This window comes from Mya arenaria, chromosome 11, assembly GCF_026914265.1.
Source record: "Mya arenaria isolate MELC-2E11 chromosome 11, ASM2691426v1".
In the NCBI taxonomy this organism is placed as follows: Eukaryota; Metazoa; Mollusca; class Bivalvia; order Myida; family Myidae; genus Mya; species Mya arenaria.
The window spans coordinates 55,489,366-55,513,032 of record NC_069132.1 but is presented as its reverse complement, the minus strand read 5'-3'; the positions used below and the strand labels follow the sequence as shown (position 1 = coordinate 55,513,032).

The 23,667-nt window shown below is 36.6% G+C and overlaps 2 protein-coding genes across 3 annotated transcripts; one reads left to right on the top strand and one right to left on the bottom strand.

Annotated features, from left to right (window-relative positions):
- Positions 1 to 1,635: 1,635 nt before the first annotated feature.
- Positions 1,636 to 20,452, bottom strand: LOC128207171 (bone morphogenetic protein 2-like). Of its 2 annotated transcripts, none has more exons than XM_052909952.1 (3): positions 19,770 to 20,452; positions 4,291 to 4,653; positions 1,636 to 3,280 (listed from the first exon to the last, which is right to left on the bottom strand). In XM_052909952.1, the coding sequence occupies exons 2-3, from the start codon at positions 4,640 to 4,642 to the stop codon at positions 2,223 to 2,225; spliced, it is 1,410 nt and encodes a 469-aa protein (XP_052765912.1). In that variant the 5' UTR covers positions 4,643 to 4,653; positions 19,770 to 20,452; the 3' UTR covers positions 1,636 to 2,222. The 2 variants fall into 2 exon arrangements, with proteins under 2 accessions (XP_052765912.1, XP_052765913.1); XM_052909953.1 differs by lacking the exon at positions 19,770 to 20,452 and adding an exon at positions 5,340 to 5,362.
- Positions 10,771 to 12,239, top strand: LOC128208634 (uncharacterized). Its single transcript, XM_052912182.1, has 3 exons — positions 10,771 to 10,778; positions 11,003 to 11,311; positions 11,663 to 12,239. Exons 1-3 carry the CDS (start codon positions 10,771 to 10,773, stop codon positions 12,237 to 12,239), a joined length of 894 nt encoding a protein of 297 aa, XP_052768142.1.
- Positions 20,453 to 23,667: the final 3,215 nt, after the last annotated feature.

Below are 23,667 nucleotides of genomic sequence, written 5' to 3'. Positions count from 1 at the left end.
GTGTGTGTGGACATCCACAGTGTGTAGACTTGTATAGTGTGAAAACTATCATAGTGTGTGTGGAATCATCCACAGTGTGTAGACATTAATAGTATGTAAACTTCCATAGTGTGTGTGTGTAGACATCCACAGTGTGTAGACATCCATAATGTGTAAACTTCCATAGTGTGTGTGTAGACATCCACCGTGTGTAGACTTCTATAGTGTGTAAATAGCCATAGTGTGCAGACATCCATAGTGTGTATACATCCATAGTGTGTAGATATCTACAATATGAAACTTCTATATAGTGAAAATTTCCACACTTGTAGACTTACTTATGTGTGTGTGTGTGTGTGTGTGTGTGTGTGTGTGTGTTTGCGTGCGTGCGTGCGTGCGTGTGATTGTGTGGACATCCATAGTGTGTAGATATACACAATGTGAAGACATCCACGGTGTGTGTGTAGACACCCACGGTGTGTGTGTAGACATCCAAAGTGTGTAGATATACACAGTATGGAGACATCCATAGGGTGTATACATCCACGGTGTGTGCGTAGACATCCATAATGTGTAGATATACACAGTGTGTAAACGTCCATAGTGTGTATGTAGACTCCTATAGTGTGAAGATATACACAGTGTGTAGACTTCCATTGTGTGTATGTAGACTGCCATAGTGTGTAGATATCCACTATGTGTAGACTTCCATTATGTGTATGTAGACTTCCATAGTGTGTAGATATCCACAATGTGTAGACTTCCATTGTGTGTATGTATACTTCCATAGTGTGTAGATATAAACAGTGTGTAGACTTCCATTGTGTGTTTGTAGACTTCCATAGTGTGTAGATATAAACAGTGTGTAGACTTCCATTGTGTGTATGTAGACTTCCATAGTGTGTAGATATAAACAGTGTGTAGACTTCCATTATGTGTATGTATACTTGCATAGTGTGTAGATATAAACAGTGTGTAGACTTCCATTGTGTGTATGTAGACTTCCATAGTGTGTAGATATCCACAATGTGTAGAGAAATCATTCAACTATATCTATACGCGGTATCTTAATAACACGTGTTTTGTAAATTACTCTTTTTTGTTTCTTTTGTAAATATAAAAAATGTATTTGCAGGTAATCAAAAATGTTTTGAACCACATGTATACTGAAATGCAATATGCGTGCAATTGACAAACATTTCAAGAGACCAGTTGTATTAAACTGTAAAAATAGAAGAAAAAACACCAGGATCTTTTCATGGAAAACGAATTACGTAAGAATATAAAAGTCTTGTTTAAAAGGCTGAAACATAACGAATTGTCATAAAGTTGTCGAAATGAATCTGTAAAGTTGTAGGCAACATATTCGGTGATGTTGTTTCCGTCGTTTCGAAGGGCGGTTCGTAATATTTCGAATCGCTAAGATCGGTAGATTAATTATTTTGTTAACATCAGCAGGTTGTGGTATTTTTCTTTATAAACTCTCGCTGAATACTATTCGTGTCAATATTTAAATCATCATTTCTCGTGGTCCTGTATTCGTGTCAATATTTAAATCATCATTTCTCGTGGTCCTGTATTCGTGTCGATATTTAAATCATCATTTCTCGTGGTCCTGTATACAGCTCAATATAACAAAAGGCAGGTGTACTTGTTTTCATCTTTATTAGAGTTTTCTGTTGTTTTTTCTCATTTAATTTACTACAAAGGTTGATTTGATGATGTTCATGGACGACTTCACAATGTCAAAGTATAATAAAATAACAATTATATTTACAAATACAATGAACAGCTTCAACAGTATAAATAGACATGTCGTCAAACGTTTAAATGAAATAAAAAATATATATGTACACTATACAATTATTAACGGAGAGCTACCATATATTTAACAATTTCTAAACAATAACAACAAGCACTTTGTAAAGCGGTTATGACGTCACTCACTGACTTTCTCGTTTCCATGACAACAAAAAACGTCTCTAGTTTTTTTGTTCAGTATAGCGTCCTGTTTACGTTAAATGGTAATCATTTCAGAACACATATAGGTCTCGACAGTTTTAACCGTTTACAGTAACGATATATATATATATATATATATATATCTATATCTATATATCTTTATATAGCACAATTACGACAATTAAACCTCAGGTACACATACACGTTACCTTTGACCCGTTCATGTTTTTTGACTGGAAGCACACTTATAAGGAGAGACAGGTGGTCTTGTGGGGTGGGGATTATCGGCACCCACAGCCCTCAACTACCATATCGTCATATTGTTTAAGGATCACTTTACTAAACTCGTCCAGGTACAGCATAGATATCGAACTAAGTGACGTAGGTACACAACACGGTGTGGGTGCCGCCCGGATATCCACCTGCCGTGCCAACGTCTGCACAATTGCGTGGTTGGTTGCGTTTAAATTGTCACTAAATGGAAACGGGCAGCTGCCATCACAATAGTAAGCATAATATCCTAAGGGAGCTACAATCCAGTCATTCCAACCTACGTCATTAAAATCAACATATAAGTTTTTCCTTTGACACAACCCCTTGTGTCCCTGCACCTCCTTCCCTTCTGGGTTTTTTATGTCACTCTTGTCCTTGCGTTTCTTTTCCTTCTTTTTCCTCTTTTTCTCCTTTTTCCGCCTCCGCCGCTCCTTTTTTCGCTGTTTACGACACTCTTTTCCGGCGTCCCCTTTTGGACATTTTCGGCCTTTCTTCTTTTTAGGCTTACTAGGTTGTGTCGTAGTTTCACTGTCTTTAATATCACTAGAACCAGTGGTCTCTTCATCCTCCGCAGATCTTTTAGTCCGAGATACTGACGCCCTTCCGTCATCAGTATAGGTTACTAAAAGTGGTCTTTGAATATTCCACTCACTCTCCGCAGTTTCCGCCGACCTCCGTAACCGTACGTGTTTTAACGGAGATAACGAGTTTTTACTTGGCACTACACGGATTTCTAAACCGTGGTTTGTCCGTGGCTTATTTTTCCATTTTAACACAGCTGGTTGAACGTCTAAAGTAATCCAAGAGGAATTTTGTATTACTATATCCTGAACGTCTATTAAACGACTTATAGATGCAACAACACCTTTTGATACTGGCTTCATGATTTCGAACACTTGCAGTTTGTGTTTTAATACTTTATCAGCGGCCGCCTCGTGCGTGTGGTTCCGTTCAATGTAGATTCGCAGTTCGGAGTCTGCAAGCGTTTCGGCAGTCGGGATCGAGCTCACGTTGAACCACAAGCGGGCACATGTCGCCTGTCCGCAGCCCTTCTCATGAAGAACATCTGAAATGAGAAACCGTACTTATAGATATGCTATTAATAAATAATGAAAACCAATAACGACAACAACACTTTTTTAGTGTTCATATAACTTTCACGCAGTAGTGTGTGTGTCTAAGTGTACCTTAACTATGTAATAACGATGAACAGAAGACAATATTGACGGAGACGACAGGAAACACGAGATGGACAGAAAACGAGACGTACGGAGACATTATTGAATTGTGTTTAAATTTGCCAAGAAAGAAATATCAATTGAATAAATCGTATTTATTACTTTACGATTAGTCCTGTATTGACCTATGTAAATATTGAATGGGTTTTCGAGTGCAAGGCACGTTTTACCTTCTGGTCATTTGTAAACAGTTTGTTTGTAGCATGTGATAAATGGGAAATGAAGTGGTTTTCACGACACATGGTCAAAACTCGAAAACGACCGCTAGTGTTCCATTGAAATTGATTTTGACAATGCATGTACCCGTTATCCAATAATAAAAGTAATAAATGTATGGTCTTCATGTGGATGAAGACGATAACCCCTTCGGACTCTAGACGTTGCTGTTATACATCTACGATAACCCCTTAATATGGACACATGATAACCTCTTGATTTTAGACACACGTAACATGACTCTAGACATGGTTGTTATACACCTACTCCCATCTCGGTAATACTTTTCGAGTCACGCAAATTTGTGGTAAGGCCTTAATATTTATGTCGCCAGAACTCCGTATTTGTTAACAACTGAGTGATTTTACTTGCATAGATCGCTGAATGACATCATTATGTTTTTCTATAGGAAATTAGTTGTAAAACTGGTATAAAATTTATAAATACAAAACATTGGCGGTTGATCATACTTCGGAATGACCCACAATGTCTTACTGTGGATCAATATGTTGCTAAACAAGTAAAAAAAAATAACATTTAAATCAAATATCGTGATAATTTAGCAGCAGTTGTGTTAACAAGAAGTGACCACCTTGAAAAGCTGAACTGCTGAGAGTTTTACCTTCATGGAAGAAGCTCCTAATGGTATTGGATCGGACGGCTCCCTCCCGCCTCTCAAACACGGAGGGGATGTCTGTCGTAAGGTCGCCAGAGGTTTGACGGTACAGGTCGATCATGTATTGGGGGATGACCACGTGGTCGCCACGCGGCTGCGGGCGTCGAGAAAATCCGAACATTGTGAGGAGACTGGATTCCAGGGCGTCTTTGACGCGCCTCTTCTGCTCCTCGGTCAGGGGTGGCGGAGGAGCGTCGGTGGAAGTGGAGGCGGCAAACTGGCCGACAGACGGGGAGGGGCGCTCCAGCAGCAGCAGCACGGAGAGAACCAGTATCCAGCAGCTGTATCGAGGTCTCATGATGAAAATGCCTGCAAACACAGAAATGTTCACATTAATATGTTATTATAAACAACGTTTTCTAAAATATTTTTTAATGAATACATCATTGTATACATCACCTTCACATTGTGTTTTATACTTTAGAGTATTTGTGACACTTCACGCAGAAATGCAGAAAGAGAATAGAAATGCATTAGAGTTCTATACTATGACTGTATACCATGTGTTGCTGTGTTTCTAGTAATCTTAATGCTTTTTTTATTGAACTATAAGATATATATACTTAATGTTGAATATGCCTTTAAATGTGTGTTTGTGTGTGCACATCACACCGATATGTACTTAAGTAAAACAGTTCGAATGTGAACTTACTACGTCAGGTATATTGCATAGAAACCTTGAGCCGTGTTGACGAGCAAAACTTCTACTTGAAGTGACTTAGCTTTTTAAAATGGACAAAAATAAGAGTGGTTTTGCGCAATTAATTTTGAACAGATTGATTGATAACCTTAAAAAGCAGTACATATATTCATGCGTATAATCTGTCATACACTGTAATCATGTTCCACATTTTTACAAGTATGAAACATCAGAAAACCGCCTACGAACTTTAAGTCATGAACGGCAAGATGAACTAATCCCTCTGTCTATGTGAATGAAAAGGCATGAGCAGTTGAAGAATTTACTATAAACCACAACACAAGTTACGAGTTACCTGAACTTTAAGTCCATGTCGACTCATTGTCCGCATTAGTGTGAACAGTTGGGATAGAAATTTGTTCCTCAGTATGAATCCGTATTTTGTTTCAAATGTTAATAGTGGATCGCTTATCAAATTCAGAGTGATTAGGCGAAAATGGGTGCAAATGTTAAAAGACAATGCTCCGAATGTTGATGATCTGATAGGTCGGATGGATTGGGAGGGCGATAACATAACTTTAACGGCGAACACAATATTGTCTGACATTAATATGGTTAACCATAAAAGTGGCTAGCTTACTGCTTCAGGGATAGATAAGAATCCGATTGTTTTCTCATATCGCTGAATGGGTGGGTATTGAGAATTGTATTTTTGAAAAAAAAAATGATGGAAAAAAACGTTTGTTATTACTATCATTATTATTATTATTATTATTATTATTATTATTATTATTATTATTATTATTTACATTTTTCGCCTTCAACAACAAATTAATAACGTGTAAAAATACAATAAAAAACCTCGATGACGAATTATGCATTATTAATTTATCCTAAAATGGATTCTTTAAGTCGTAAGTTACATCAGGGATTATTATGGAATCAGTAACTCCCAGGTTATATTTGTTTTTTTCATTTCATGTTTTTATACTTATGATATCGTGGTAAAATCAATATTTATACATACCCCTTGAAGCACTAGTGTTGCACATTTTATAATAATAACTTGTCCACAATGTTTTATAGCACTATATATTGTAAAACAAATAAGCTTAAGAAATGTAAATCCGATGTAACAACGTCAACAAATGGTTCATATATATTCCTCCATGATTTTCTCCAGCAGTTTTATATACGTGTGAAAAGTGACAAGTGTGGCACACTTTCTCAAGGTGTCAGGGCAATAACTCAATTATGATGGTCGTCTCACTTAGTGTTAAAGATGTCTACATAAAAGTGATAACACGTCTTTAATTAACTCAATTAAAGGTCAATGAGTGTTTTAATTACCAATTATTAACGTTAAGTGACTATTTCGTAAAAATGACAATTGCGTGTGGGTAGAAGTGATTAGTATCATCATTGTGGTGACTAATAGCTATTAAAACTTAAAATGAATAATACTACACGATGTTAAATCTTCAATTTCAAGCACTTGAGGAGGTGGGTGGAGGATGTTATGGAAGTATTTGTTTAAGGAATTAAAATTCCATTGAGAGTACTAAGATTAAGCAAAATACTGGTTACACGATGACTTTACAAACTTGACTTTAGTCTTAATGCGTTGAATTAACGTGAAACTATTTTTATCACTGTCACCAATTTTGGAGAAAGACAGATATGTAGATTTGTATATGTTTGTGAACAAACAATCTATACCAGGTATATATTTTCTCATACGATAAATAATGACAGTGTATCTGTTGTGATCAAGCATGAACGTAGACAATCAGACTTGCCGTCAAAACAAACTGGATGGGAAAATCGTCTTAAATGATTATTAGATGTTCGGAGATTACATGCTGCAGTTCAATAATAAAACATGTACTCAATGTACCTCTTCTAGAGAGGGGTTCTACAGAAAGCTTCTTCCACATGTCATGTGATTATTTTCAGATTTTTATTTTGCTATTTCTGGAATTGTGTAAGAACCGCTAAGATTGACACTGCACATGTCCTTTATTCCGCTAGCTCATCTATATTTTCTACATGATACACTGAAGCTAATATAGTATATAATTTTTATACAACATTGAATATGCCTATTTTTAACTTCTAATTCAAGTGCCAGAATATGTGTTGTTACTTCCCACAGAGTAAAGCAGAAGCAAGCAGACAGACAGTCGGACGAACTAGGGATCAACATTTTTAATGGTTAATCCCGTTAATCCGAGTGTTAATCTCATTTCAATCTGTAGCTTCGTTATTTTTACGCACACTGCAGTAAAGTCATAATTAATCCATTGTTTTGAAGCAATGTACGACCCACGGTTGTAAACTTCGCATGTAGTATGAACTTGTTATTTTTGCATGCAAAGTCATGCACGTACATTTTAAATATTAGGGATTGTTGCTTCAAGAACTAGCCAGAATAGTTTCAAAATGCCAAATTGATGTCATAACCTTAAAATAGCTATTGTTTATTAAATAATTCGGGTGCGGCAATGTGGTTGCGATTTGTATACACTCATAATGGGTTCTTGGGAAACATCTGACAGCTTTTACACTGTTTTAGAAACATATCTCCGTAACAGACAACAGCTTTAATGAACGTTTCATGCCGTACACTAGCGTTGTATTAGCCGAGATCTTTATACGTCAGCTGAAAACATCGCCCCGTGTTACTTTTATTTATTGAAATAGTTTCCAAATATTTAGTTATTACTTTAATGTGTAAAACGCACTTGTTGATTTTGTTGTTTTTTGTCATGAATACTTAAAATCGATTATCTTGATGTATGAATCATTATTGGCGTACAAATAGCATAAAACTATATCATGAACTTACAGTAATCAGCTTTTAATGTAATCCTGTTTAAATTCCAAACGTTTGCTTTGTTAATGTAATCCAAAATCAGAATAAATTGATTTGATTTGGTCATTTGTTTTTATTGCAAACAGTTAATGGTAACATATTGTTACACATCGAAACAGAAGGGCAGAAATAAAATAAATCAGATTTTCCTGATTCAATTGAAATGGGTACAAGCTAAGAATAAAGGTCCCGTCCACCGCTGTGGTAAACATTTCAATCAGATCGATAATTGATCATCAAAAACGGACCGACCGTGCATACTTCTCTGTATTCTAGCAACATATTTTCATTCCAAGCCTCCATGTCGTTACCAAATTGCAATTAGTGGAGGTGGAAATAGCACCATCTGTTTAATTTCTTTAAAATTTCAATATTATCCTTTTCACGTGGAATGGAACAATACTCCATTATTTCACCTTTGCTTTTAATGTTTGCTACACCTTAGGATAATATTTATGACACATTTTAAAAAAATGTGTACTTTTGTTATATATTCAAAACTGTACAACAAACTTTAAAGCGAGAATGTCAATAATCTTAATATAATCTCAGGAACAATATTAAAAACAGAAATAGAATATTTATTGTATTTAAAAGACGCACATTCAACATTTTATAACTTTGATAGTTGACATGTTATTTTAGTTTGACAAAATGTGTGAATACCGTAACAAACATATTGAAATACTGAGCGAATAAAGTTTGTTCTGAAATCAATCAACAGCCAATTATGAAGTGTGTCACGCGGAATATGAAATTGTTACTGTCAAATATGACCAAGTTCAAAGTTTATTACTAATATATTTCAGCCAGACACGGCACGATTTGGAAAGGTTGATCATTTGTGACATTTCGAAAAAAAATCGTGTTATATAATTTTGGTGTCGGTCATTTTTTGATCGTACGATTGCTTTAACCATTATTTTACTAATACAAAGGTACACGTAAAAGTTTACATAATACTTCAGGCATTTTGATTTTAATGAAATCTCAGTGTTATCACCAGTGTCATCTCCTATTATATACATGTGTAAGTATTTAAATGTATTTAGAATATTAAAGAGTTTGTCAGGGCCATAGTTCACGAATTTGAAGGTTTCGAGCCAATATAGGACTGACAACATTTAGTGGTGGGCTCAAATGGGAACAGGCTATTCTGAACCCCCGGGAAACACGTGATTCACAGCAATGAAGCGTAGGTCATACACTCCACCATAAATGCTCGAAGTTAATTGGCATTAAACGGGCCACTTTAGCGAAGCACACAGACGAATTGTTATTAATTTGTCGATTTTCAAATCGCAATCACCGTTAATATCGACCTTGAGCACTAACCCACTCGAGTGCTTGTGCTATTATCTCCACGTGTATCATAATTATCTGCATGCAAGTCATTAAACCCATATAATAATTTATGCCCAAGTACAAGTGACATCGAGATTGACATAAATGGCAATCGTACATGTGCGCCGTTTATCTACAGTGTATGTTTATGCACGTATGCTGGTATAGCGGTTACCTCGACGTATTTATATTTGAAGCCATAATGTGTACACAAAACATTTACTAATAATCGCGGGGGGGGGGGGGGGGGGTTGGTACTTGACTCGTGTTGGTATTGATTCAGATTTTACGTTTAAGTTGATAAAGATCATTTGAAAATTACGTTGTAAGGTGTATGAGTATGGATTTTTTCTACTTGTGTACTAATTCGATGTTAAAATATCAATAAGGATAAATCTCAAATTGCAGATGCATACTTTTGAATGCATCATCCCAGATACAAAAACGCAACCTTAACTTTGTAATACTGAGATATACAATTTACCAACCTTAATTGAGTATCGATCTACATTAAGTCAATTGAAAATAAAAATACTGAACCACACCCAACTTTATAGAAACTACCAATCAGTGTTCGTTCACCAGTCGTATCTTAATATGTAACTTCTAAAAAAATCAATTTTGATGCACGTGTTGACAAATATATATGCCGCATGTTTTGTAATGTCTTTAAGACCTACATTTTTAAATCACACTTAATACGTACATCAGTCAAAGATTAAACATTTTTTAATGTACATATAATTTCGATCTGGCCCATTTAATGTCGCTGGAAAATAATATATAGGAGCGAATAAACAGTAGTGATACGTTTTGTACCGTTCAGGTGTCCAGTCGCCCGAACTGTATGTATTCGAAGGCATTCATTTGAATTGTATTAAAGAATTCTTGAGCATCTTAACTATTGCACAAACTTCGCGCTATTAACAATCCGCGCTCTACAAAAATCGTAACAAAAATAAATATTAATTCCTGGTCTGAATCTGACAAGAAATATTGTTAGGTGTTAATGAGGTTGCGTGAATTCATGATATGATCATGTTTATAACAAAGTACGTTCTCCTGCCACCAACGGGGGCCTGGTTGACGGTCGTTTGAGGACCTGACCAAAGCATACCGACGTCTAGTTAGTTAAAGAAAATAGATTGCTTGTGGAATTTCTTCATCATTTTGCTTTCAGATATTTGCGAGTTTTATGACTAAAGCAAATGTTATTGACAGACCAATTTCCCTGATGAATAATGTTACCCATGCAAGTGCCAACTATACCATGGTTATTACATATCTAGATTTCATTTAATCTACGTAAAGAGGCAAAACTATTACCACTTTGTGATATTCGTTTTTACGGCACGGGTAATAAACCTGTCGCGATGCAAAATAAACACGAACCTTTCCAAAGAGAATTGAGTCCTCATATTACAGAAAAATAGAATTGTATGATTAAATAAAACATTATCCTTTTTAATAGCTACCAGATATTGGATGAAAAAAAGGAAGCTTAAAAACCTGAAAACTGGTGATATATCTAAACAAATGTACCTAAGTACTTAAGAAGTGTATGATAATGTACCAGTAAGTACTGGAGAAGTGTACGATAACGTACCACTAAGCGCTGGAGAAGTGTACGATATTGTGCCACTAATTACTGGAGAAGTGTTCGATATTGTGCCACTAAGTACTTAAGAAGTGTATGATAATGTACCACTAAGTACTAGAGAAGTGCCACTCAGTACTGGAGAAGTGTACGATAATGTACCACTAAGTACTGGAGAAGTGTATGATAATGTGCTCCTTAGTACTGAAGAAGTGTATGATAATGTGCCACTAAGTACTGGAGAAGTGTACGACAATGTACCACTAAGTCCTGGAGAAGTGTACGATAATGTGCCACTAAGTACTGGAGAAGTGTACGACAATGTACCACTAAGTCCTGGAGAAGTGTACGATAATGTGCCACTAAGTACTGGAGAAGTGTACGACAATGTACCACTAAGTCCTAGAGAAGTGTATGATAATGTGCCACTAAGTACTGGAGAAGTGTACGACAATGTACCACTAAGTACTGGAGAAGTGTACGATAATGTGCCACTGGGTACTGGAGAAGTGTACGATAATGTACCACTAAGTACTTAAGAAGTGTATGATAATGTACCACTAAGTACTGGAGAAGTGTAAGATAATGTGCCACTGGGTACTGGAGAAGTGTAAGATAATGTGCCACTAATTACTGGAGAAGTGTTCGACATTGTGCCACTAAGTACTGGAGAAGTGTACGATAATGTGCCACTAAGTACTGGAGAAGTGTACGATAATGTGCCACTAAGTACTGGAGAAGTGTACGACAATGTACCACTAAGTACTGGAGAAGTGTACGACAATGTACCACTAAGGACTGGAGAAGTGTACGACAATGTACCACTAAGTACTTAAGAAGTGTATGATAATGTACCACTAAGTACTGGAGAAGTGCCACTCAGTACTGGAGAAGTGTACGATAATGTGCCACTAAGTACTGGAGAAGTGTACGATAATGTGCCACTAAGTACTGGAGAAGTGTACGATAATGTGCCACTAAGTACTGGAGAAGTGTACGACGATGTGCCACTAAGTACTGGAGAAGTGTACGACGATGTGCCACTAAGTACTGGAGAAGTGTACGACGATGTGCCACTAAGTACTGGAGAAGAGTTTCATAATGTACCACTAAGAACTAGAGAAGTGCCACTCAGTACTGGAGAAGTGTACGATAATGTACCACTAAGTACTGGAGAAGTGTACGATAATGTGCCACTAAGTACTGGAGAAGTGTACGATAATGTGCCACTAAGTACTGGAGAAGTGTACGATAATGTGCCACTAAGTACTGGAGAAGTGTACGATAATGTGCCACTAAGTACTGGAGAAGTGTACGACGATGTGCCACTAAGTACTGGTGAAGTGTACGACAATGTACCACTAAGTACTGGAGAAGGGTGTGATAATGTATCACTCAGTACTGGAGAAGTGTACGATAATGCGCCACTAAGTACTTAAGAAGTGAACGATAATGTGCCACTAAGTACTGGAGAAGTGCCACTCAGTACTTGAGAAGTGTACCATAATGTGCCACTAAGTACTGGAAAAGTGTACAATAATGTACCACTAAGTACTGGAAAAGTGTATGATAATGTGCCACTAAGTACTGGAGAAGTGTACGACAATGTAAAACTAAATATTGGAGAAGTGTATGATAATTTACCACAAATAACTGGAGAAGTGTACGACAATGTACCACTTAGTACTGGAGAAGTGTACGACAATGTACCACTAAGTCCTGGAGAATGTGCCACTAAGAACTAAAGAAGTGTACGATAATGTACCATAAAGTACTGGAGTAGTGTACGGCAATATACCACTAAGTCATGGAGAAGTGTACGACAATGTACCACTAAGTACTGGAGAAGTGTACCAATAAGTACTGGAGAAGTGTACGATAATGTACCACTAAGTAATGGAAAAGTGTACGACTATGTACCAATAAGAACTGGAGAAGTGTATGATAATGTGCCACTAAGTACTGGAGAAGTGTATGATAATGTGCCACTAAGTACTTGAGAAGTGTACGACGATGTGTCACTAAGTCCTGGAGAAGTGTATGATAATGTACCACTTAGTACTAGAGAAGTGAACCACTTAGTACTGGAGAAGTGTACGGCAATGTACCGCTAAGTACTGGAGAAGTGTACCAATAAGTACTGGAGAAGTGTACGACAATGTACCACTTAGTACTGGAGAAGTGTACCACTAAGTACTGGAGAAGTGTACGACAATGTACCACTAAGTACTGGAGAAGTGTACGACAATGTACCGCTAAGTACTGGAGAAGTGTACGATATTGTACCACGTAGTACTGGAGAAGTGTGTACGCTAATGTGCCACTTAGTACTGGAGAAGTGTACGATATTGTACCACTTAGTACTGGAGAAGTGCCACTCAGTACTGGATAAGTGTACGACAATGTACCACTTAGTACTGGAGAAGTGTATGATAATATGCCACTTAGTACTGGAGAAGTGTACGACAATGTACCACTAAGTCCTGGAGAATGTGCCACTAAGAACTAAAGAAGTGTACGATAATGTACCATAAAGTACTGGAGAAGTGTACGACAATGTACCACTAAGTCATGGAGAAGTGTACGACAATGTACCACTAAGTACTGGAGAAGTGTACCAATAAGTACTGGAGAAGTGTACGATAATGTACCACTAAGTAATGGAAAAGTGTACGACTATGTACCAATAAGAACTGGAGAAGTGAACCAATAAGTACTGGAGAAGTGTACGATAATGTACCACTAAGTAATGGAAAAGTGTACGACAATGTACCATTAAGTACTGGAGAAGTGAACCAATAAGTACTGGAGAAGTGTACGATAATGTACCACTAAGTAATGGAAAAGTGTACGACTATGTACCAATAAGAACTGGAGAAGTGTATGATAATGTGCCACTAAGTACTGGAGAAGTGTATGATAATGTGCCACTAAGTACTGGAGAAGTGTACGACGATGTGCCACTAAGTCCTGGAGAAGTGTATGATAATGTACCACTTAGTACTAGAGAAGTGAACCACTTAGTACTGGAGAAGTGTACGGCAATGTACCGCTAAGTACTGGAGAAGTGTACCAATAAGTACTGGAGAAGTGTACGACAATGTACCACTTAGTACTGGAGAAGTGTACCACTAAGTACTGGAGAAGTGTACGACAATGTACCACTAAGTACTGGAGAAGTGTACGACAATGTACCGCTAAGTACTGGAGAAGTGTACGATATTGTGCCACGTAGTACTGGAGAAGTGTGTACGCTAATGTGCCACTCAGTACTGGAGAAGTGTACGATATTGTACCACTTAGTACTGGAGAAGTGCCACTCAGTACTGGAGAAGTGTACGACAATGTACCACTTAGTACTGGAGAAGTGTATGATAATATGCCACTAAGTACTGGAGAATGTACGATAATGTACCACTAAGTACTGGATAAGTGTACGACAATGTACCGCTAAGTACTGGAGAAGGGTGTGACAATGTACCACTGGGTACTGGAGAAGGGTATGATAATGTAACACAGAGTACTTGAGAAGGGTATGAACAAATATACCACAGACAATTGGAAAATGAGTTGTTTAACACTGAGTAGCGGAGAAGTGAACGATACCGGTTACACGGATATTAGGGTTTTCTTTATTAGTAATTCCATAGTTATAACGCTTGTTTACAGAGACAGAAAAAAAGAGTTCCAGGCATAATTTAAGCCAGATTTCTATATATCAACAGTCTATTTAGCATCGGTAAAGAGGAAACAATCTCAACCACGATCCAGTGCAATTTTCTCGAACGTTGGCACGCGGCAGCACGCGAAAATGGCTTGCACAGGTTGCTCGTCTAATAGAATTCTCTTTCAGTGATCAAACGATCGTCTGCATAAACATCAGACAACTACAAAAACAGAGGTGAAATGAAACACTTGTTCGCTCTTGGAGAGAGATATGGATACACGAGATATGTCTACTGTGATACACTTGTTTTACCCGAACATTCGATGTCTTGTAAGAATAAAATCGAAATTTTAATGTATTCATCATTGACTCCTTAAACCGCGATATAAAGCTTTCTTGTACGTATTCAAATAAAGCAAATTTATCTTTGAAATTCGGCTGACCTAAATAACCATTTATGAGAGGCCACATTAAACGATTAAGGCTTGAACAATTTGATAATCGCAGTGGGCTCATTTATCTTATACACATAAATATCCCTGGCTTAACTGTTAGTACGTAATGTATCTAGTATAGAGTATAATAGCCTCTAAATGACACTGGAACAATAACACGTGATAAGAAGCACATCAACACAGACTTCCGTTGTTAGGGCCAGCGCTTTCACCGCTACACTCGGAAACAAGCCACGTCATTTTAACACGTCTGTTCACTCGGAACACCTCAATGAAAAAGGTAACCAAAACCGATCCCACTTCGCCTAGACGGAAATGTCGCGTATAGCTAGCTGTGTCGCGTATGGCTAGCTGTGTCGCGTATAGCTACCGTATAGCTAGCTGTGTCGCGTATGTCTAGCTGTGTCGCGTTTAGCTAACATATAGCTAGCTGTGTCGCGTATAGCTTACATATAGCTAGCTGTGTCGCGTATGGCTAGCTGTGTCGCGTATAGCTAACATATAGCTAGCTGTGTCGCGTATAGCTAGCTGTGTCGCGTATAGCTAGCTGTGTCGCGTATAGCTAGCTGTGTCCCGTATGGCTAGCTGTGTCGCGTATAGCTAACATATAGCTAGCTGTGTCGCGTATAGCTAGCTGTGTCGCGTATGGCTAGCTGTATCGCGTATAGCTAGCTGTGTCCTTTTGTGGAACTGTTTCTCGCTGCGCTTTCACTTACTGAAAACAGAACACGACTACGCCTTTACCTTGTCTATGTTATGAATTTAATAATTTTAGTCTTGATGGGCTGCCTATTTTAATGATTAATTAAACTGGGGTCAACAACTTTGGATACAAATCTTATTATTTTCAATTTAAGTTGAATGATAGCAATAATTTCGCAATACAAGAATCAAATACAAGTAAATGTACAAAATAAAAGAACATGCACCGTTGATTGGTATTAAGGGAGCCATTGTCTAATCATTGTTTATTTTAATTGTCAAGTATGTTGTATTTTAGGGATTGGAACTCCTATTTGACTTCGTCTTGTACTCACGGTGCAGCCGATAGCGCGACCTTAGCTCATTTAGGAACGCACACTGGGTACAAGGTGGCTTTTGGCAACACTAGTGACTTAAGACGATAAGAATGACATTAACATCAGCCACCGGTATATCAGGAATACTGTTTACTAATGACTGGAGACATTATCTGAACTGTTAAGAATCTCACCACTCATAACAGTAGAAGAATAAGCAATGTTATTAACGAGATTTTAAACACCAAATAGCAGGGGAGTTGTGTAAAGAGCAACACGCGAAATACATTTCTCCTATTGAAAACTGAATCATTTCTTGCATGAGAAATGTTAAAAAAGACATTATAGTAATGCTAAAGAGTGAGTATGTACCACATCATTAAATGACAAATCCAGAACTAATCGTACAACCTTGTGTCTTGTTTCTCAAATGGAATATGACAAGTACAGGTTCACTTCGCATACTTGAAATATTTGTGCCCAGCTATGACAAATAACAATAATTAAGATAACTCAACACTGCAAGAAAAACGAATTTCAATCAGTGAATATCTTCAGCATGTGAATATTGCGATAAAGCGATAGGAGATCGACAAAGGAGCACGGAGTTCAATGAAAGGCATAGTGTAATAGTATCCGGATGGATCATGTTTCGGCCAACGTGAAGCCTAATGTTATGACAATTTTTTTGCCAACGGGTATTCGAGCTTTTTAAAATCATTATTCAATACGCAACTATTTTAAATGCATTTCATTGACTAAAGGTCTATCTTTATCACCGCCATGTAGCGCTGAACAGAATGTTTTCACTATTTCAATATCTTGACCAGACGTCACCTGAAGGATTTTATCTCAACAGAAAACAAAACAAAACAACACTTGCTTCAACTTCCGAGACACGCTTTAACACTGTATAACTTTTGCAATGGGAACACTCGGCTAAAACAATACATTTTCACTTATTCATGCGAGAAGATCATTGATTTGGAGGAGAAACGAACAGATTTTATTGCGACTTGATGTAATACGTAATCTCAACCCTGTGACAGAAAACATTACTAAAATTGCTGTAAGCACCTTTAATAAACAGTGCGCAAGAGGAGGGCATAAATACTTGTCAGAGCAACTGATACAGATCACAGAGTATAAACAGGTGTGCTCTGTCCCAATACAATATAAAACACTCGATTACTGTTCCTTTCCAATACTCCACTGTTGCTTTTTGAAAAAAACACACATTATTTTCTTCTATTATCTATATTTCTGTTTATGTGCAATCTTCCAGTGAAATCAATCTGATAACTGCCATGTATTTCAAGGCTTTTCTTGCTGACCTTTACAATGACGATAGAGTTACATTTTAGAATTTTGAATTGTTCCTACCCATTTTTTCTGAATTAGATTGGTCAACTTAGCCCAACAGGCAACACAAACCAAGAATCTCTCCGAGTCTTGTCGATACAAGTGGGCGTAATGGAAGTAACCGCATGCTTTATTCCATCAGCGTATTAAACAGTAAAATAGTCTAAACAATTTTAAATAATCATAAACCTTTTTAACAAAAGCGATCCTGTGTCAGAGGCATCCACTATACCAGCGATATTTCAGACCAACCCCTTCAAAGCCGAAACATTGATCTTTCAAACATTATTAGAACGGATCATAGAATTACACTGAACATATATTTATTTTGGTTATCCATTAGAAAATAACAAATTGAATATGAAGTGGAGATTTGTTTAAATATTAAGTTTGAGCGCCTCAATTGTCATCAAATAACAGTGTTCGCTTATGCAAGATAGTAGTTGAAGGCAATTTGAAACCACACACTCCTGTGGGAAGTACATATATATGTCGCAGTTTTTGTTGCCGTGTACGTGTTTTGAAATTAACATGACTGCAAAGCCGTCATGACAAATGCCTATCATTATATATATATTCAAGTTTATTTTATAAAGTTTGGACAATTAATTATGGTAATTTATGCTTGTTATTATAAGCATACTTGCATTATTTTTTGCAACTGCCGTAAATGATGAACTATATCTGTTTTGCGTAAATTATTTACATATGGTATATCTTTGTGGAATTAATTTAAGTTATTGTCATGCAATATTTATGATTCAGTTAATGACCAGAGTTAAGTCGGTAAGATATTATCATGACTGTCAATTGTTACGATTGTCCATCTACCAAACCCTATATTTACTATCTTATAATGCCATCTGAGCCTCAGGGCGACGCGCCATAAAACTGGCTGAGGTTCGGCCATATACCGAGGTGTAATTTAAAAGCACATACATAAAGTATATAGTAAAAACTAGGCAAACATAGTTTACATATAAGTATGTTCTCTTAAAGATATGTATTTATCGATTGATCGACGTTTTATCCGCGCGCAACTGGATTGGCCATTTACAATGTAGGACGCGTATTTACTAAAAAGGCCGTCAACCTTTATACCTCTTCGGAATGACGATGGTTATTAATAATGACACACTTTTTTAAATTGTAATTAATGATAATAGAATAGAATAGATATTGGAATACTCCTTACTCTTCTACAAGTGTTTAATGTTCATTTAATTTTATTAACAAAACGGCGGCATATTTTCACTGCGTAATAAGAAAACGATGTTTCATTCTAATGATTGTACTAAGCGTTTTGTCAAACCCAGATTCATAATGATACTTCTCGGTGCATTTTTAACCTTTGAAACACAGAATAGAATGAAATAATGAATGACTGAGCTTACTGAAGTATGTATATGTGCACGTGGTGTTCTTTTGCCTTCTCCTAACACCTGGCGTGTATGTATTCAAATTTATACGAGAATACTTTCACTGTTTTATGTTTACTACATAATTTTGAACGATGAAGACATGTGAAAGACAGAACATAATTCAGTCAAAGTACTTGCTTGCCATTTCTAAACGCCCTGTTGGACGTCAGAAATGATTTATATTAAATTATATAACAATCAAAAAGAAAAGGCATCTATTTCATGTCTCTGAAATATATTGACAGACGTTTAGGATCGCGGTAACAGTAATGATTACAAACTCCTGGCACCAGCTTTACCTTCAATCTAGAGAGGATACACAGTATACCTTTCCAAAGGAGCGTGTCAAGTTTTTGCAAAACTAACATTAATTGTTGGACCAAAGCTTTGAAATATACAGAAAAGGAGTAAACATTGGGCGTTTATTCGCTTTTCCTACAGTTTCAGTTGTGTGGGTATGTTATAGCTATTTACAAATGAAATTGCCCATCACAATGCGATTAGCAAAACACGAAATCAGCTGAATTATTACTGGTAATTGTCTTTGAAGTTGGGTTCAATATAGGTTTACGAGCATACTTTTAACCGTAAAAATTGCTACACCGAACTCAATGAAATGTCAAGAGATACTCATTTAAAGTGTTTTTTAAGAATGTAAACATTCTCATTAAGGTTGTAACTAAAATTACTTATGTGCTTATACACCTGGAATATACTTCCACTGACATCGAAAATGGTGATTGTATTAAGGATGATAATTATATTGAATTTAATGTCACCGATCGGTTTTAAACATTGCTATTTAACCACATATTATGTGCATGAACACGTAACTAATTTTTCAACATTTCGAGACAAACGAATGCTTAATGGTCTGTAAATTAAGTAAAATGTAATAAATTGTTAATATAAGCTTAAATAGCTTAAGCAAATCAGTCATGTTCACTCAGCTACGTAATTCCCATAATATGAAAATTTATGTTTACTTGAATATTGTACTGATACTATAGAGAAAGCTGGTATTTTGATAGGAATGCACACTTACACTACTATCTCATGTTTTCCCCGTGTCTAACGGGTAGTCTCCTTCTCAACATTGTTTTCTCTAACCCATGGACTGTCGCAATTTTGACTGAACCCAGGAATTCATCCAATACTGTAGAATGAACAGCCAACTGTACAGTAAGTACCCGTTCTGTAATGTAAACTGCTGTCTGCGCTGCTATTCACAACAGAAGGTATTCCTGACTTATCTCAAACCTTTGAAATATTCCACAAATCACTCAATAAGCTTGATTTAGGTATTTTCTGTTGTTGATGAAGAAGAGTTTTTATCTCGATATCCAAATTTTCAAATAAGCAAACACGTCTGATTTAGCTTAAATGGTTGACATTGTTGCTTTATTTTTATATTTAGGAATACAAGGTATTCAGACCGAAGCTTTTTCATAACAAATAAGAATATTGAGACTTTTAACACTGAAAACTATTCCTGTTATTGCATTATATTTCGACAGTTAACACTACTTCCCTCAATTCAGTTTAAACTTCTCTCATTACGTTTTAGTAACTCACTTTCGTTTGATTTATTATCAGGTAAAACGTTCTCATGTGCAGTTTTGTATAATATAATTCCAACGGACTCTTTCCTAATCAGTTATACTGTAAGTAACGATCTATTTTCTCTTTCCGAAACAACTCTTGCTAATGGTATAGTCAGTCTTAAACTGACTCTACTCAGGTGTTTCTTGATTGGTTGAAGGCAAACAGAGGTTCCCGCCCATTGTATAGCACACCTGTATGAAAGCTATCTGACATGGTAGTTGTTATCCCGTCAATGAACCGATATACTATATAAACTGTCGCAAACTAGGCTTTCATATCGCGAGTGGAAATGTTTAAACCTTCTGTATGAACGCTATATGTTTGTATTCATATTGTTGCCCAACTCTAAAATTGCTAGAATATTTATACAATATGAAATGTCATGATAAAGTTGCTTCATAAACGTGTTAAAGTAAGTTATGATTGTTAAAGAATTCGACGACTTTACATGAAGTTATAGATAGTGGCAAACTATTATTTCGTCGAAGGATCCCGATGATTACAACACAACATACTCAAAACGCGTACACCTAAGCAAACTGAACGTCTCTTTTGCCGCGGTTGTTGTTGAATGGATCTCTTGGTTATTGGCGTTAATTGTCATCTTGGGTACACAGTAAGCCTTTGACTGCTGGATTTGTTCTTCCATCAGCAGTGTTGAATTTACATCTATTATTTCCGATATTTCCATGATTTCGCCGCCATTCATTACTTGTACGTTCCTGAGTTGTTCAATGTAGGGCATTGGATTTTGGTTCACTATAATCAACAGAATGCATTCGCTTTTTATTCCGAATAACCTGTCAATTTGGACAAACGTTTGGTTTTTAGGGCAATTGAAACAGTTGAAGGACATAGATAATAATTATTATATCACAAAATCAATACGCATATGTTTTAGCTTCTGTGTGTACGGCCAGGTGTTTAGCAATGGGACTTGAAAATTCGTTGAAATTTCTATGCAGCCTTAACCCATGACAAGAGGTCAAGTGGGTTGCCACAAAGAAAGCACTTCAGTCCATTTATCTTCATTTGTAAAGTGGAGGCAGAAGTGTAAAATATATCATTTGCAAAATAATCCTATTTCAGTGCTCCTGATACAACACGAATAATTCATTTTCGTTTTCTATTTATGTGTGTGTGTGTGTGCGTGTGCGTGTATGCGTGCGTGCTGTGTGCGTGCGTGCGTGCGTGCGTGTGTCGTGCGTGTTTGCGTGCGTGCGTTTGTGTGCGTGTTATGTTTTGAAGATTAAAACATAATGACAAAATAATGTTCTACAAGTTTTTGCAACAGCCCGAGATGAATGTAACATCGAATATTTACTTCTTTTATTTTTTGACTGCAATCAACAATTGCTGTTTAGAAATAAAATGAATGATCAAATTAATAACAATTAAACTTTACTTGCAAACATTGCAAAACAGCATGGCTACATACATTTAACACACAACACAACGTTGTATAATGAAGACATCTACAAGGGCATGCATTAAGCAGCGAAGCCGAAGGTGTGAGCAGTTATTTACAAAGTTGAGCTGACAGACGAAAAGAAGTTTGTTTTATAACAGCCCCATTTTGTCAGTCGCAATTTTTGGCTCCACAAATGTGCGAAAAGGAACAATTTTAACAAACAAGCGCGTATTAAAGACACTGAAGAAATCAAGATGCCGTACCTTGACGTCCATCATTACGATGATTGAGAGCTATCAACAGTTGCGCAATCCGTCAGTGTAAATCAAATGTTAACTGTCCCCCTGACAAGACGAGCGTTCTCTCACTGACCGCAGGGCCTTGTCAGTTTAGGTCAACGTAATTAACCAATGACCAGAAAGAACAACCTCTACCTAGGCTAGACAAAAATATGTTTACATTTTCGTATTGATTTGTCAAATACACGATTGGCGTGTTTTATTTAAGAATGCAACTCCATCTGGAACGTTTTACTGTTAGTGCCGTTACCATACTCCGATCACTAATCGCATTATCCTAAATTTTGTCAAATTACACTTGTATGGGACCGGGTGTTTTGGCGGGGCGGACGGACGTGCGGGACGAACATCTAAAAAGTAATTATAATACTCTGGCCTAACTAACAAACTTATTGTGTACACAGTATACACAAATCATTTTCTGTCAATTGAGTTGTGCATATCCATCAGATGGTAATAATGTGATTATCAATTAATATTGCATGTCAATAGAATGTCAGTTTCAACAGTTTTATTACCCTGTTTGTTTGGATAATAGAAATATTGGCAAATGGCGGATTACACTGTCACGTGACACGCATGCGCACTGATCGATTGCGTAAGGCCGCCTACGCAAAATTATGGATACTAATGCTCACGATAATTAGAAATTACAAATTAACAACATGCTTGTTTCACAAAAAACAAGGTTTTCGGAATAACATTTAGAACAGATAGTTTGTTGTTGATTTTCGTGATGTATTAGTTGAAATTCATAAATGGGTTTCCTGCATTCAATGTATGAATCATTTGGACTGTCAGGAATATAGAAAACTATGTTGTATAATTCGTGATGTAATGGTTCACATACATAAGCTTAGTACATTTACACAAAGAAACGGTTAAAATTAGACACGTGAAGAAAAAACACAAATTGCCATTTGAACGTCGTGCCTAGAAAAAAGTATCATGATTTACTTATATAGTGTTTGTAATACAAAGCGGTTTAGGACTGACCATTCATCTGCTTATACATACAAGTACATGTAGAGTTTCAGAGAACAATATCCTGATAAGACATCATAATGCAATAATAAAATAAAAATAAAAAATGAGAATGTCAAGACATGGAGACGTAATCATTGCAGAAGTAGACTAAAAGAATTGGCAAGGAAATTAATTTGTCAAAATTTGAACAGTATATTTACTATTCTGGGATACGATTAAAATATCACAGGTAAATTCAAATAAAAACTACGGTTTTATTAGGTCTCTATCCAGAGGAAACAAAGTCGAAGTTTAGGGATAAGTTCTCTTTACGATATACCTACCAAAAATGTCTGTCATCTTATCAATAACCATCACAGGGACAAATCTGGTCGTTGTAACATATAGATCTATTTCCTCAATCGAATACTGGCCGAAGTCCCCGAACAAATTAACAGCCAGCCGTTTTGGCATTAGTTAGCTTGCACCTGGTCTCGACATACAGACACCATTCACTTCATGTCAATGTTACACGACAAAAACACTGGCTTCATCGCACAAACAGCATGTTTTCAGTCAGCAAATGTCTTCTCATGTATGGTCAGAAACAGATGGCCAATTAAAGACACGGTGTTCATCTTGATAAGTGTCACCTGTGTATA